Genomic DNA, 16,171 nt, shown 5'->3' on the forward strand with positions numbered 1-16,171 from the left:
AAAGGCCCCACATTTGCCTCTTCATGACCTTCCGAGCTATGGCCCCCCAGGAGAGACATGCAAACTCCATCCTGTGCAGGGCCCTCGACTCAGCCCGTCCTCTCAAACCCAAACTCTGCATACCAAGGCCCGGGAGAGGTGCCATCTCTGAGGAAAAAAACAAAAACCACTGGCTTCTGGCCTGTGCCACTGATGCCATCCTCTGCCCCTTGGCAACCAGCCTCAGGGGACTCCTTCTGGCTGGACCCTCACCCAACAGACCTTGGCACTGCAAAGACAACGAATCAGAAAGTCAAGGCCCCGGGCGCTCCCCGCCTGCGACAATCGTGAGTGTCCTGGAGCTCAGGACAGCTGTCCCGCCCGACCCGGGCGAGAGGTTCCTTTAAGAGAGCCCGCCAGGTTCAGCTTATCGTCTCTGGGGCGGAAGGCAGGCGTCGCCAAGAATGTCGGACTCCGTCGGGAGTGCGAAGGATGAGGCTCGGCCGGGCGGCTTCCCCCTCCTGGTCCCCCCCAGACTTCTCCCTCTCCTATTTATCAAGTCCCCGCACCAACTCGGGGTCCGGGCCAAGCTCCCACCTCCGCGCTCCGCCCCCAGCCCCCTGCTCTTGGACTCGAGCGCTGGTCCCGTCTCGGGTCCGCCCTACCCTTCCCCAGCAAGCTCTGAGGCCGCGATCGGGGGAAGGCCCGGCGGCCCCGCGTGGCCTCATCCTCATGCAGGGGACGGCGCGACGCAGCGATCGCCAGCAGCACACAAAGGCTGTTCCGCCGCCGGCCACACCGTGCCAGCCTCGCTCTGCCCGCCGTCCCGGTGGCCCCGACGCGCCCCTCCCCTCCCCCAGCGAGCCCGGCTGCAGCTCCCGATGGCTTCCGGGAGGAGGCAGGCTCCCCCGGGTCCTGGGCCCTTGAGACCACCACCTCCTGCTCCTCCTCCTCCTCCTCCTCCTCCTCTTCCTCCTCCTCCTCTCTGGTGCTTCCAGGAGCCTGGTCACCTTGAGCCATACTGGACGGCGGGGGCCACAGTCGGAGGCCACCGTGCCCCGGTCCTGACCGGCGTGGAGTCTGCAGAGGGGACCTAGGGCTGGACCCGAGGGGGAAAGGGAGCTGCAGAGGCAGGGATGGAGTTGGCGTTGGTCAACTGTCCCAAACTCCCAGGATGCCCTGGGACTCTCTGAAGGACCACCGGGGTCTCTGAGTCTTCATCCCTTCGCATCTCTTTGGCCTCCAGAGTTATTTCGGGGACAGTCCTCACTCATGCTAACTGTCCGCCTGATGCCGTCAGGGCTCTCCTCAAGTTGCAGGGAGCCGCCGGCAAGTTTGCGCCGAGGCAGGCCCTGCCACGGTCAGGTGACTTGCCCCCCCCCCGGGGGGGCCTTGGTTTTCACCTGTGCCGTGCCCACCCCTTCGCGAACGGGGCGTGAGAGATTTTTTAAAAAATACCTGCCGTGGCCTGCGGCGAGGCCCAGCCCAGCGCGCCTTGCCCAGACTGCTTGAAGGCAGGGACAGCCTGATCTCTGAGCCCTGCGCCCCCACCTTAGCCAAGATGGGGTGTAGCCTCTTCCTTGGTTCACTCGACTAGGAAGTCCTTCCTAAGGCTGATCCCGGTCCTCTCCTACCTCCCCAGACTAGGGCTGGGGGGGGGGGGGGGAAGGGGCAGTTCCCTTTAAGGGCGGTGGGGGAGGGGGCTCCCGGCCGGCCCTCCTTCCGTCCCTCCCTGGATCCAGCCGCTCGGGGGCCCCCCGGGGGCCCTGGCCGGGTGCCAGCGCATGCGCCCGCCTGTGGGCGCTGTCCCGGACTGCGAGGGCCGCCAGCGCACCGACAGACTGACCGACCGACGGAGGACTGGCGGCGGGCCGGACAGACCGGGTAGCGCAGGGAGCTGGGATGAGGCGGGACAGTGACATGACAGGCCACATACAGCAGCCCGGAGGGCGCGGGAACCCCGGCCCTGCGCCCTCGCCTTCCCCGGGACCTGGCCCTGGCCCGGGCGCCCCCGAGCGGGTGGCGCTCAAGAAAGAGATCGGGCTGGTGAGCGCTTGCACCATCATCATCGGTGAGTGAGGCGCACACAGGGTGGAAGTCTCGGGGGACCCCTTTGATGGTCCTTCCTCCCGGGGGCCAAGGGCATGAGACCTTCGAGCACCTGCTGCTGCGGGAGAATGCACTTGCCCCCACTCAGAACTCCTGGCACGGCGGGCGCGGAGCCTCTTGTCGCCACTTCCCCAACTTCTCTGAAAAATTGCTCCTGGAGGGTGTGTGTTGGGGGGGGGGGTTGTGTGTGCTCCTCCTGCTGCAGCCCTCCGCTGGCCTTGCCTTCTCTACCGGGCTTTGTCAGGGCGATTCATCCCTGTGCCCACCTAGGAAACCAATACTTTCCAGGCCTGCCTGCAGTGGGCAAGGTCTGGGTAGCAGGGCATCCCCACTGGGTGCCGGGTTCAAGCGCCAGGGCACTGAGGACGTCTGTTCTTGGAAAGCAGGGAGGACTGTGGGTAAATGGCAGGGGAGAGCCTAAACCAAGGGGAAATGGGCTCTGGGCTGTCCCTCCTGGCAGACATGGCCACAGACTCCAAGGTGAGACAGCGGAGTAGCTAGATGGCACAGCTGTGAGCAGAATAAGCCTCCAGGAGAGCGCCTGCTGGGTCCAGGGAGCTGAGGGGGCACCCTCGTGGCTTGGTGGCATCTGAGTGGGCGCTCTCCAGGCCTGGCCCTCTTGCTCTCCCTTCAGACGGATGGGGTTTTCTGCGTAGGTAGAACATTCAGGAACAAGGACAGTGATGGGAGCGCCTCCCCACCTCGCTCTGCCCCTTGATTCCTGAAGGACTGGACTAACCCTCTCAGGGCAGGGGCTTTTCTGTTCCCCTGTTCCCAAGAGTTGGGGGGGGGTGTCTCGGAGATCAATAATTGGGGTCCTGATTGCCCTCTTCCCCACCCAGTGGGAGCTGCAGCCCAATCACTGTTCTTCTGCCCTTGGACCTGGAGACGGAGAAAGGCTTGAGGGCTCAGAGGGGCAGAGCAGGGGTCTTCACCTCCTCCTGTATGTGCCCCTCGTGAGAAAGTCCAGTTCCAGAGATGTTGTGTCTCTGCATGCCCCCCGCACTCACAGCCAGAGGCGCCCCTGAACCCAAGCTCCAGACGCTTCCACTGTCTTGCCCTCTTCCTTCTAGAACGGTTATCTTCCAGGAGCTGGTCCTGATGCCACCCAGGAACCCCGGCCTGGCTCTCTTATAGCAGGAAAGGCTGAATCTGGGGGCTTGGCTGGGGTGCTGGTTAGAGCTTTGCCTCCAGCCAATGCCCTTTTCAGGGGCTGTGCCCGGTCCCCCCAAGAAGGGGAGCCTACATGTCACTGGCGGTATAACCGGTCAAGGGGCTGGCCGTGTCTGGGGCCAGAGAGGTTCAGAGGGACAGACAGACAGACAGACAGAGAAAGCCTGGGATCCATGTACTACACACTGTCCTGTTTCTGCCTTATCTGCCTCAAGTGAGTCAGAAGCCGCCAGGGTTCCAGCCCTCAAGAGGCGGAGGGTGGTAGTGTAGGGGAGAGAAGAGTGCCATCTTGCCCCTTCTGCAGTCCAGGCTTTGGAGGCACTGTGCCCTGGAGCCTGGCTCTGGCCCGCTGGCTCCCTTCACCTTTCAGCCTCTTCTTGCTTCACTGCTCCCCCTTGGCCTCCAGAAGCTGAGGGCTGAGGAGGGTGGAAGGTCAACTCTGCCAACAAAGATGGTAGACTCGGGAACAGAACTCAAGTTCTCCCCAGCCCAGGGTACTGGGTGCAGGCTTATGGTGCTCAAGACACGGGCCAAGACACCGGGCCAGGCAGGAGAGAAACCAGACAGGGGAGGATTGTCCTCAACCAGGTGACTTGGGAGGAGGCCAGATCTGCACTGCTCTCCCCTCCCGAGGCCCCAAGTGTCCATCTCCCTCCATGCAAGGGCCTGGGGCCACTTCTCCCACAGCGCAACTTCCGGTCCTGGGTTCCTCTCCATTCTTAACCCGGGAGCTTGGTCAAAATCACAAGTCTCCAGTGTCAGATTTTAGCAGGACACACCTGGAGAGCGTCCCATCCTTGTCTGTGGGTGACCCATTTTTATGGGTTGCCCGTTACTCGTTGGCCATTTCCAAAACGCCCAGTGGATCCTCCCAAATGATGCGTCATTCATTTCTCAATATGCCACCTGCCTCATCCCAGGCGGAGGAGTGAGGCTTTCGGGAAGTATGGAGGGTTGGCTGGAGAGAACAGTGAGACTCCCCTTAACTGCAGGACAATGCTCGAAGCCGAAAGAGCAAGCAAACCGAGAAGGGATGAGGCAGGGAGGAAACAGCTGGCTGGGGTGGGGCTGCGTAGGACAGCGGTGCCTCAGACATCCAGACTCTGAGCTCGCCGCCTGCAGACAGTGTGCTCTCAACCTTACCTCCTTTGATTCTCATGCCCACCCTGTGGGAGGGCAGCTTTTGTACCCATTACACAGATAAAGAAACTGAGGCCCTGAGGCTGCAGCCTGCCCTGGGCCCAGATGTCTGTAGGACAGCGATGGAAGTCAGGCAACTCCAGCCGCAAGATTGAGCTACTCACTCACGCGCAGTCGGCGGTGCCAGGTGTGCCGGACATCCAACAGGAGACAAGGCAGGCCGTCCCCTCTGCTGAGGCAAACAAGAAATGGCCAGGCGTGCAGCCACGGCCATGAAAAGAATGGCGACCGGAAAACTGGGGCCGGGAGGATGGCAGGAGGTGCCGGGGCAGGGTGGAGACCGGAAGGGCTCGGTGGTGGGTTGTGAGCCACCGTAAAGACTTTGCCCTCCCCCCACCCCCCATTAGGAGGTGGGAGCTATGGAAGAGGTCTGACCTGAGGAAAGATGGGATGGAACTTAGCTCACTACGGAGGAGAGGCCCACGGGGATAAAGGCTACAGAGTGGAGGCCTGGCAGGAAGCCATTTGGACAGAGGCGGTGGTGGTTCCAGATGGGGCAGCGGTGGAGGGCAGAGGGAAGACTCAGTTCTGGATGCACTTGGGATAGACTGGAAGTGGGGGCAAGGGGGGAGGGTCCCGGGTGACACAGGTGGTGGCCTGAGGTAGGGCGGTTTGTCTCTGATTGGTCAGGACAACTTCAGGAAGGAACAGAGCCACAGAAGGGATGGGAATTTGAAAGGAGACCCAATAGAGGGAAGTTTGTGGTCTAGGCTGAGTTCAGGGGGAAGGTCCCTGCTCCCGTTACAAATTTGGGAAATACTGCGGGGTGGGGGGGCAGGATGAGGTCTCCAAGGGAGCAATTATAGAAATAACAGGGCCAAGGGCCCAGGACTGAGCCCTAGGCACCCAGTAGTTAAAAGTCAGGCTTAAGAGGAAGGAGCTGCAAAGGATTCCAAGAGACAGGGCATGGAGATCACACTCGTCATCTCTGCGCTAGAGAGGATCATGAGTTCAAGCCCAGCCTGGGCTACATATTGAGATTTTGCTCAAACAAGCAAAGTAAAACAAACAAATAACCCAGCAGAACCCAATCTTAGGAGTCTGGCTAGGATGCTAAATGGACAGCCTGCAGCCTGCCAAGTAACACCAGTTAATGGAGGAAGATGCGGGCTGGGGTTTGCAGGTCAGATTGAGTAGTGTAGAGTCTCTTAGTGACCACAACAAATCCGGGCCTGGAGACTGGGCACAGGCAAGCTCGCTGAGCTTGGTGAGACTGGCCCGGGCAGGCCAGATGGGGCAGTCTCCGCATTTCTGCTCATTGACTCTCCGGAGGAAAGTGGGTTAGGCGAGAGGTGCACGCTGGCCGGTTGGCAACACAGGACACATCCCGGATGTCCCCACTTACCTCCTTGGTATTCTACCAAGACCTCAGCGGGGCCACCATCACGCCAGGGAAGCACTGGACACACACTTACTAGAAAGGCCTGGAGGAGGGAGGCAGGCTTCACCCAGGTCTGAGTGCTCACCCCAGGGTGTTGTGGTCCCTCTGGGAATTAGACCTCCAGAGAAAAAGCTGGGACACGGGGATTGACTGGGCTTACGAAGGCAGTGAGAGCCATAAGGCTTCCCTTGGGGACCAATGTTCCACCGAGGGTCAAAGCATGCCAATGTCAGCCAGGCGTGGTGGTGCGCGTCTTTAATCCCAGCACCTGGGAAGCAGGGACAGGCTGATCCCTGAATTCGAGGGCAGCCTGGTTTACAAAGTGAGTTCCAGGACAGCCAGGGCTACACAGGGAAATGCTGCCTTGAAAAACCAAAACAAAGAGAAACAAAACAAAAAGCATGCCAATGTGTAGGTATTATTAAGGAATCTCTTTACAGCCACCCTCTCAGGCTCTGCGGATGAGGCAGGAATCAGATTCTATGGGTGATCTGGGAAGCTGCCTGGGGGTGGGGTTGCTTCAGAAAGTCCAGTGATTTGGGCTGCTCGAAACAGCAGGGGACAGGGAGCCTGACCAGGATCAATATCCTAAACAGTGTGTCTCCTCTCTGGCAATGTCAGATCAAACCAGCTCTCTGCTGCCCTCTAGCCATGTGGGTCCCACCAGCAGGTGGAGAAACAGTCCCAGAAGAGAGCCCTTGCTGGAGATATACTCCTGCGTGTGTTTCTATGAATCCGGATGTTGCCAATGCCCTGGCCTCCCTGTCCCTCCTCAGTCAGACTGTGTGTACGCCCACACAAGCACCCACGAGCACCTTCTCACGCCACGGGCAAGTGAGTGGCTCATTCTGCAGATTTGACCTCTAGAGTCTACCCCTGTGACCTCCACGTTCTGCCACTGCCTTCCAGAAATAGGTCAGCAAGCACCGTGCAGCAGCCCCAGGGAACAATGGCCCTTTCTTCACTCCTCCTGGAGGCAAGTAAGCCTCATCAGGCCAAACATCTTAATGTGATAAAACCACCCAGAGAAAGCACAAGGAAGAGGGGTGGGAGGAGACTCAAGGGGCCCACCTGCCTGCCTGGGAGGACCAACAAGGACCAGAAAACAGCGGTCCCACTGAGGAGACAGGGATGGGGAGGCCTCAGGACCTGCCTCTCTGGCTGGCAGTCAGATGCCCACCCAAGCACTCTTTAATATCTCCATCCCACATTTTCATAGCTTGGTCCTGATGGGTCAAGGATTCTTCCTCCTTCTCTTTCTCCTCATTCTCTTCCTCTCTCTCTTCCTCTTTTTCCTCTTCCTCTTTCTCCTCCTCCTGTTACTCCTCTTTCTCTTCTGCCTCCTATTCCTCCACCTCTTTCTCCTCTTCTCTCTCTTCCTCCTCATCTTCTCCCTTCTCTTCTCCCTCCTCTTCCTCCTTCCCTTCCTTTTCGTCCTCCTACTTCTCCTCTATCTCCTCCTCTTCCACTCCTTCCTCCTCTTCCTCCTCATCCCCTTCTTCCTCCTCCTTCTCCAGTGAAGAACTCTGCAAGGGCTGGTTTGCCCACTGTAGGTCCTTTCCAAAAGACAGATCTATTGGGCTTGAGTGTGGGGTCCAAGAATAGAGAGCTCTTAACCTGCCACTAGCTGAGAGAATGATCTAGAACAGCACCTCTAGGGATCCTCCTCACATCCATAATTGTAACCATTCAAGCACATAGAAGCACCCTCCTCAGCCCCGCCCTTAGCACTTCCCCCCCCCCCCGGCCATCCTCTGTTGCTCATGAGAGCCCACCACCCTCACCGCCCCTGCCTTCCTCCCACCCACATGCCACCCAGAGCACCCAGCAGTGTGATGGTCGCTCTGCCACTTGCAAGCAGGAACCTGGAGCAGGTGCTGAAGGTTTGCCCCGGCAGAGCTCTCTGATGCCCCCACAGGACCTCAGAGACACTGGCCGGCACACGAGGTCCTCTGGGCCACATGAGAGAAGTTAAGTTCTGGGTGGCAGCCCGGAGCCACGTGTCCAGAACAATTGTGCACCTCTACCCACTCCCAGGCCAGCCCTGGAGTCTCGGCCACTTGGCTCAGAGCTAATGATCCCCCTGTGACTCCAAAGACCCTGTGTGAGGCTGGGCTTCCCCAAGGGCTGCCCACAGGAGGTATCACCAGGCTGAGCTGTGTAGGGCAATGGGGTCTCCACGGGAGGGGGGGGGTGCCTTGGAGCCTTGGATGCCCCCAGCTCCAACATATCCAGCTCCTTCCAAGGCCACCCAACCCCCGCTGGCTTCAAACCTCACTGGCTTTTGGCAAATCCTGTTCCGCCAGGTCCTGAGAACCGCTGCTGGATGGAGCAAACTCAAAGGCCCTTTACAAACCCAACAGCCCACCCAGGCCTTGGGCCCCTGAGATATGGAAGGCAGCTCCTCTCCAACTTCCCCGTCCCTGTCCCCAGAAAGCAGACCGGGGACGCAGCTTACCTCTGGGTGCCGGGACACAGGAATTATTCCCTCCTTATCTGGATGTATTTGGGGCCCCTGGGATGTGACCAGAACACCAAGTAGGGCGCCGTAGCTGTCCAGACTGGAAATCTGTGTCGGCCAGGGGCGGGGATGAGGGATAGCAGGGTGGACCTGGAGCGAATGCAGATTGGCAACCATAGCTGTGTTCTCTGCCAGCCCTGCCTGTGGACCTGACAGGTGAAGTAAGGAGACACACACACACACACACACACACACACACACACACACACACGCACACACACACACTATCCTACTAGGAAGAAGCTGAGCTGCTGGCTCAACACATGGCCAGTGACTCTAGAATTCTTTCCTGTGAGTACATCCACGGGTTAGGACACAGACTTGCTGACTCTCTGATGCCAGTTACAGAATGTGGAACTGGGGCATAGAGCCTTTGGGCTTGCCCACTCACCTTTCTAGACCCGTCTGTAGAATGGCTCATTGGAAAGGCTCAGAGCCATGCCCTGTGCTAGTGCTTTCTGCAGGTGCTGGATAAACCAAGAGATGACGGCCTCTAGGCTTGGGCACAGAAGGTGGAGACAGAAGGTTCTGTCTGTCACTGGTGTGGGTGTCTGTGGAGGAGTGGAGGAGGGCAGGCTCCCAAGGGTCACGCAAGGGGAGACTGCCGGAGTTCTGGAAGGGCTGCCTGGCACCCAAGGAAAGGCCTCAGCCGCTCATCCATTGAGTGGAGAATACAGCTGTACGCTCTGGGCGTCTGGGAAGGGGCTCTGGTCCCTGCTGTGCTTCTGCAGAGCACACCCTGGAGTAAGTGAGATTCTCAGCGTTTGTTTGACTTCATACACCTCAGCAGAGGGGGCAAGGTGGGGCATGTCTGGGTGTTTCGGGATTCAGCCTGTAGGACACAGCTGAGCAAAGGCAGGCGTCCTCACTACCTGCAGGTGGAGGTTCCCGGTAAAGACACCACCTTGTGAGCCGGATGAGGGCTCAAGCCTGCCTCTCTCAGTCTTTATGATAGGCCATTTTACAGACCAGTCTGGAAAGGGCAGAGGGCAAGCCCCAAAGCTGTACGCCCCAGCTAGGGTTTCACATTGTGTAAATGGCGGCAGAGGGTCAGCAGCCTGTGTTCAAAGCCCAGGAGGGACAGGAATGTCTGTCACGGCCTGTTCTAACCCTACCATGATGGCTGCTGACAGCCATTAGTACCCTTTTCTCTCCCTAATACCTAAACGTGTTAACAGCATGAGGAAGTAAGGTCTTTAGGTGGGTAGGGGCCTGGATTCTAAGTCCCCAGAGGAAAGGAAGAAACAATATGAAGAAATCAAGTAAGAACAAGGCTGCTCTTGGCGCCTTGGGTAGGTCACTGCTCTTCAAGATGCCCCACGAGTTTGGCCAATAGGAGAAGGGCAGGCACTCAGACGCAGGCAGGTCAGGGTCTTGCTGTGGGAGGCCAGCTCTGGCCAGCAGGTGGGAGGGGAACAGATGGCTGGAGGCAAGGGCCTGAGCCCAGCCTGTGAGGATTACACCACAGTGCCTGTCCTTCGCCACTGTTCAAACGGCTGTCCAGACACCTCACTCACCAGGAGTGGGAACCAGGGGATGGAAGAACTCAGGAACCAGTTCTGGCAGTGGGCCTGTCTAGCTGGGCAAGTGCCACTCCCCATGCCAGAGACTGAAAAAGCCCACGGTGACCCTGGGGAATGGGCTCTGCCAAATCTGAGAGACTCCAGGCTCATTACCCGCCTGCTTTCCTTCTACCTCGGGAAGCCTGAGCTACTGAAGGGGCCCGGCCTCATCCAGGCCATCTCTCTCCACAGGGAACATCATTGGCTCAGGCATCTTCATCTCACCCAAGGGCGTCCTGGAACACTCAGGCTCCGTGGGCTTGGCCCTCTTCGTCTGGGTCTTGGGCGGGGGCGTGACAGCTCTGGGCTCTCTCTGCTATGCAGAGCTGGGCGTCGCCATCCCCAAGTCTGGTGGGGACTACGCGTACGTCACTGAGATCTTCGGAGGCCTGGCTGGGTGAGTGTGAAGCCCTGGCAGGGCCGGGGCTGCCCTCTCTGCTGTGGAGCGGGGGGGGGGGGGGGGGGGGGGGAAACGGGGGGGGGGGGGGGTGTCTGGCGGCCTCCCGCAGAGAGCGTGGGGAGCATCAGTGTCCACTCCACTAGGCTGGTGTCAGACCAGCGGTTCTCAACCTTTCTAACGCTCTGACTCTTTAATATAGCTCCTCACATTGTGGTGACCTCCAACTGTACATTCTTTTGTTGTCACCTGACAACTGTAATTTTGCTACTGTTGTAACGCAAATGTCTGATCTGAGACCCCTGTGAAAGGGTCATTTGACCCCTAAGGGGGTCAAGACAGGTTGAGAACCACTGAGTTAGACCCTTGCTCTCTCTGAGTCTCCTTTTGCTTTATTTTACTTTCTTTTACTTGGCTTGGTATTCTGGGAGGGTCTCACTATGTAACCCAAGCTGGCCTTAAACTCCCCATCCTCCTGCACGCCCCTCCTTTCTGGGCTCACAGGCCTGCCCACCTCAGTGCACTCAGTTCAGTGTCTATGGAAGGGACGCTTCTACTCTCTGAAGCCACTAGATGATGCTAACACTCAGGTAAGGAGGGTCTTTGCTTTAGCAAAGCTGTCTGCTGCAGGAGGAGGCAGGAGGGGGGCCAAGGAACCCTCCCAGGTAATTCACTGGCTTTGTGCTGGGGTGCACACACACACACATGCACGCGCGCACACAATTGTCCCCAAGCTCAAGTTTTTTACAGAGCAGAGAAGAGCAATCCCTCAAACAGGATTCAACCTAAAAGACCCTTGCTTTGAGGGTGTGGCAAAAGCCAGCAGTTACGCAGCAAGGCCCGTGCACATCGTGTAGGGAAACCCCATTTACACAGCCTTGCAAGAAAGACATGGTTTTGTTCTGTTATGTTTTAATTAGCGCGGAGAGCGTCTTTGTCAGGCTCTGATTGTATGCGTGCTTCGGGGTTGTGGTAGATCCATAGCAGAGTGGGAGGAGATGGGAGATTGAAGTCGCTGTAGTTGTACAGACAAGCTCCATGGAGATTCTAAAGATTCTAACCTAGCCCAGGAGGACATGGCAGCCCATGCGTCCTGAGGGTCAGGTGGCTGCAGCAGTGACATCCACCGCCACATTCTAAAGGCTCTATAGATAGATGATGGTCTCAGTGATAGGGAAGGGGAGATTTGTATTTTTGTGGGGGCCCGTGGCATGTGGAGGGAGGTGCTCAGTCAGGTCTGGGACCCACAGAGAAGCCTGTTCCTGTGGTCCAGGAACTACTACTCAGGGAGAAGGTGAGAGGGTCCTGGACTGCACTTCACAGGCAGTCGGAATGCAAGGGTGAGCAGAGGGATGGGCTGTCGTTCTATAATGCGTGAGAAGCCAGGGGATTGGGCTATGCAAAAGGGTGGGTAGGGGACACGGCCATGGATCTAAGGTGAGGATCAAGACATGTGCCAAGGCATGTGCCAGGGCAAGACATGTGCCAAGGCATCAAGGCATGTGCCAAGGGACGCTTCACCCTCAGCGGTGGGCCAGGAACTAACAGCATCCCCAAGATGCAGGCAGGACCACCGCTCTGGACGAAAACAGTCCCATAGCACATACCTAAGCCCTAGTGCCAGTCCCCCCAGGAGATACTGTGGAGGGGAGGTTCTGGTACAAGGGACATACATCACTCCTCTTCCAAAATCAAGGCAGGAACATTGCTCAGGACCAACCAACTTAAACCATGAATTGCTGAGAGCCCTGGATGATGCTCAAGCTTGAAGGCTGGGATTTGCCTGCCTGGGCTCAGGGAACAACATGGGGTCAGTTTCCAATGGCTCCAATACCCACCTCCCCAGCCTCTGGCAGCTCACCAGCCCACAGGGAGCTGGTTCTCATCCATCCCAGACGCTCCCATCCGGGCCAGGCAAGGGGCAAGCCTGTACCATGCTGGCCCTCGCTTGTCCGCAGATTCCTGCTGCTCTGGAGCGCTGTCCTCATCATGTACCCCACCAGCTTGGCTGTCATCTCCATGACCTTCTCCAACTACGTGCTCCAGCCCGTCTTTCCCAACTGTATCCCCCCAGCCTCAGCCTCTAGAGTACTCTCCATGGCCTGCCTGAGTGAGTGTCCCTGAGTCTCTGTCCCCTCCCCACCCCATGAGGAAAGTGGAGTGGGAGCTCCCAGCCAACACCACCTGTCACATTACCCTTGAGACCCAGGGTTCTGGGTCTGTCCCCCCACCCAACTGCCGTGGGCCACCTTGAGGGGCTCTGCCTCAGGTGCCCACACCCCTGTCCTCTCCAGTGCTCCTGACGTGGGTGAACAGCTCCAGCGTCCGCTGGGCCACACGCATCCAGGATATCTTCACTGGCGGGAAGCTGCTGGCGCTGGCGCTCATCATTGGTGTCGGCTTTGTCCAGATCTTCCAAGGTAGAGCCAGGGTGGGAGCACTGGAGGCACTGGGGAGACTGTGCTAACCCCTACGCCTGCACTCCCCAGGGCATTTTGAAGAGCTGAGGCCCACCAATGCCTTCGCCTTCTGGATGACACCGTCTGTGGGCCACCTAGCCCTGGCTTTCCTCCAAGGTTCTTTTGCCTTCAGTGGCTGGAACTTCCTCAACTACGTCACCGAGGAGCTGGTCGACCCTCGCAAGTGAGTGAAGCACCTGGTGGAAACACCTGCCCTCACAGGTCTGCTGTTACCCAACGCTCACGCTGCTCATCCACTGACCACGCTTGCTGTCGTGACGACAGGCCTCAAAGGAGATCCCTGAAGCTGTGTTCTTCCCTCTCCGCAGCTGCAGCCGGGCCCCTCATGGGGCCTTGGAAAGACTTGAATGGCATTGTTCTGCTGTGTTTAGTGATCTGCATTTGGTCCAAAATTATCCATATGCACACAACACGGTTCTGAAGGGTAATGCCCACGATACACCATCGGATGCTCAGCCAAGGACCTTGAGAGGGACAATGGCAGCGGAGGTGCAGGGGCGGGTGGAGAATCTCCAGGGAGACCTCAGACCTGAGGGCTGAGCTCTGAAAGCGTTTGGGAGATTTTCTAGGCTGACTCTGGCTGTATGCAAGTTTTTCTTTCTGTCCGGACATTAATTAGGCCCTGCCCTCATCCCAGGGGCCTCGGCCCTCATCTGCCCCTCCTTCTGTTAGCTTGTGCTCAGACGGGGGCTTGGGGAAAAGGCAGTATGTCCCTGCCCACCCCCTGGGCGGATGCAGATGGAACTCCAAGGATCCCCCACCATTGTGTCACCAGGAACTGACACTGATGCTCCAATCTCTGTCCCCAGAAATCTACCTCGCGCCATCTTCATTTCCATCCCACTGGTTACCTTTGTGTACACATTCACCAATGTCGCCTACTTCACTGCCATGTCCCCCCAGGAGCTGCTGTCCTCCAACGCAGTGGCTGTGGTGAGTGGGGACCTCAGCTCTCTCTCTGCAGCCCCTGCCTCCACCCCCTCCCCGGCCCCATACCTGCTCTCTCTTCTGTGCCCATGCAGACCTTTGGCCAGAAGCTGCTGGGCTACTTTTCGTGGGTCATGCCCGTCTCCGTGGCGCTGTCTACTTTCGGAGGGATCAACGGCTACCTGTTCACCTCATCCAGGTGACTGGACTGGGGAAAAGGGGAGAGGATGGTATAGGTGAGACAAGGCAGGTGCCTTGCTGTGTACAGCCTATGCTAGGGACTACGGGGAGGGATAGCCGAGACACCGAACTCTCCAGTAAAAATGTCTGACCCCAGTTTTGAAGTACAGAAACCCAGGAGGCACACTGCATGAGGAGAGCTGGTAGGGCCTGGAGGGCGGTGGTCAATGTGAGAGCTGGGTTCTGACATGCAGCAGAGAAGCTCCAAGGCCGGGCTCTGGCCCTTATCCATCTCCTTCCCTGTGCGCAGGCTGTGCTTCTCTGGAGCCCGAGAGGGACACTTGCCCAGCTTGCTGGCCATGATCCATGTCAGACGCTGCACCCCAATCCCTGCCCTCCTCGTCTGTGTAAGTTGGGGTGCACACAGCCAGGGACACCTCGCAATGGCGGTTTGGGGGATAATGGCAGAAACCCATTCCTGCCTATGGTAGCTGAGCTAGGGAGGGTGGGGAAAGTGGGAGTTGCCTGACCTCCTGACCTGAGTGGGAAGGGCCCAGGGCAGCCTGCCTCGATGGCCGGAAGCAGGTGGGAGGCCAGCTGTCAGCCCTTGGTCCTCTCCCAGTGCGGGGCCACAGTGGTCATCATGCTCGTGGGTGACACATACACACTCATCAACTACGTGTCCTTCATCAACTACCTCTGCTATGGAGTCACTATCCTGGGCCTGCTTGTGCTGCGCTGGAGGCGGCCGGCACTCCACAGGCCCATCAAGGTGAGACTGGAAAGAATCAGGGCTACCTTCGTCCAAGTTGAGCACTAGAGGCAGGTGTGGGTGACGATGACAGTGACCACAGCATTTGAAGAGTGCAGGGCTTTCCACGCACTGACATACACTCTCCTCAGAACCCCAGGAACCAAGTGCTTTTAACGTTCCCAGTCCACAGAGAGGGACAATGAGACTGAGGTCACATGGGCTGCCAATGACAGAGCCTGGTATCCTCAGGATCCCACATGAAAGGGTGACAGAAAAGCACCCACATCTGCATATAAATCCTGAAGATTGCCTGAAACATGAAACACTGAAAAAGAGTTGAGCTGGAGCCAAGTGTAAACAGCATGCGGAAATCGCCTCAGCAGTTCGGCCAACTGGTCAACCCAGGAATTGCTCCCCAGTGTCCTGGGTTGACACCAGAGGGACCAATGCAGCCCCCAGTTCCCAAGAGACGGAGGAAGTGTCTCTGATCCCCAGGGTGGCGGGAGGACTAGGGTGCTGCCATCGCCCCTTGGTGCTCTCGTTCATCCTTTCTCCGTTAGGTGAACCTCCTCATTCCTGTTGTGTACTTGGTGTTCTGGGCATTCCTACTGGTCTTCAGCTTCATCTCGGAGCCCATGGTCTGTGGGGTGGGCGTCATCATTATCCTGACTGGGGTCCCCATCTTCTTCCTGGGAGTATTCTGGAGAAGCAAGCCAAAGTGTGTGCACAGACTCACGGGTGAGCCGGCTCTTGCCACCATGCCTCTTTGGGGGCAGGTGTGGGCATCTCTCAGGGCGTCACCCCAGAGCAAGGGCCTTCTACCAGTCTAGCTGATGACATAGGATTCCCTCAAAGCTCCCTGATACATTCAGATGTGGCCAGGATTCATCTCTGAAGGGAGCAACTCCCTGCCCAAAGGAGGTGTCCAGGGTTAGGGTCATCCTGTCTCAAAGGAGCGAACCTCCATGTTCTATCTGTCTGTCTTCTTTGTCTGTTCTTAGAGTCCATGACACGCTGGGGCCAGGAGCTGTGCTTCGTGGTTTACCCCCAGGGCTCCCTGGAGGAGGAGGAAAATGGCCCCATGGGCCAGCCCTCCCCATTGCCCATCACGGACAAGCCCTTGAAGACACAGTGAGACCTTGTAGAGACTGAAACAGCGGATTCTGTTTACATGTTGTTTATTGAGGAGGATTTTGTGTTTTGTTTTGTTTTCAAAAATTTTTTTTTCTGGAAAAAAAAAAAAAAGAGAGCGAGAGATCCGACCCTTAGAGGCCTATTATAAGGGACTGGCCACCGGGGTCAGACTTCCCGCCTTAGCAATGCTCTGCTAGCGTCTCCGGAAAAGCCTGTAAATAAACAGGGCTGGTTGTTGCTGTGTGCAAGGGGTGTCTATGGGGCCGTGCCTCAGTGCGGGATATGGGCTGCTAGCTGGGAAGGCGCTGAGGAGGAGGCTGTCAGCCCTGGTGGGAGTTGCTGCTTGAACCTGAGGCTGGCTCCATGAGGCCCAT

The 16,171-nt window shown here is 58.0% G+C and overlaps 1 protein-coding gene across 1 annotated transcript; it reads left to right on the forward strand.

The window, feature by feature from the left end:
• Window positions 1-1,794: 1,794 nt before the first annotated feature.
• On the forward strand, window positions 1,795-15,809 carry Slc7a10 (solute carrier family 7 member 10). The gene is made up of 11 exons (XM_055594985.1): window positions 1,795-2,050; window positions 10,118-10,322; window positions 12,281-12,432; window positions 12,617-12,742; window positions 12,812-12,965; window positions 13,612-13,735; window positions 13,825-13,928; window positions 14,220-14,316; window positions 14,532-14,681; window positions 15,224-15,401; window positions 15,665-15,809. The coding sequence occupies exons 1-11, from the start codon at window positions 1,882-1,884 to the stop codon at window positions 15,796-15,798; spliced, it is 1,593 nt and encodes a 530-aa protein (XP_055450960.1). The 5' UTR covers window positions 1,795-1,881; the 3' UTR covers window positions 15,799-15,809.
• Window positions 15,810-16,171: the final 362 nt, after the last annotated feature.

The sequence above is a fragment of the Psammomys obesus genome, unplaced genomic scaffold (assembly GCF_907164565.1).
Source record: "Psammomys obesus unplaced genomic scaffold, mPsaObe1.curated_primary_1811, whole genome shotgun sequence".
Classification (NCBI taxonomy): Eukaryota; Metazoa; Chordata; class Mammalia; order Rodentia; family Muridae; genus Psammomys; species Psammomys obesus.

Excerpts from the sequence above, each read along its gene's own strand:
- Slc7a10 (XM_055594985.1), top strand. The coding sequence starts at position 1,882 with ATGAGGCGGGACAGTGACATGACAGGCCACATACAGCAGCCCGGAGGG. Across the intron at positions 10,323-12,280 it reads ATCTTCGGAGGCCTGGCTGG|ATTCCTGCTGCTCTGGAGCG; the intron begins GTGAGTGTGAAG and ends GCTTGTCCGCAG. Across the intron at positions 13,736-13,824 it reads CCTCCAACGCAGTGGCTGTG|ACCTTTGGCCAGAAGCTGCT; the intron begins GTGAGTGGGGAC and ends GTGCCCATGCAG.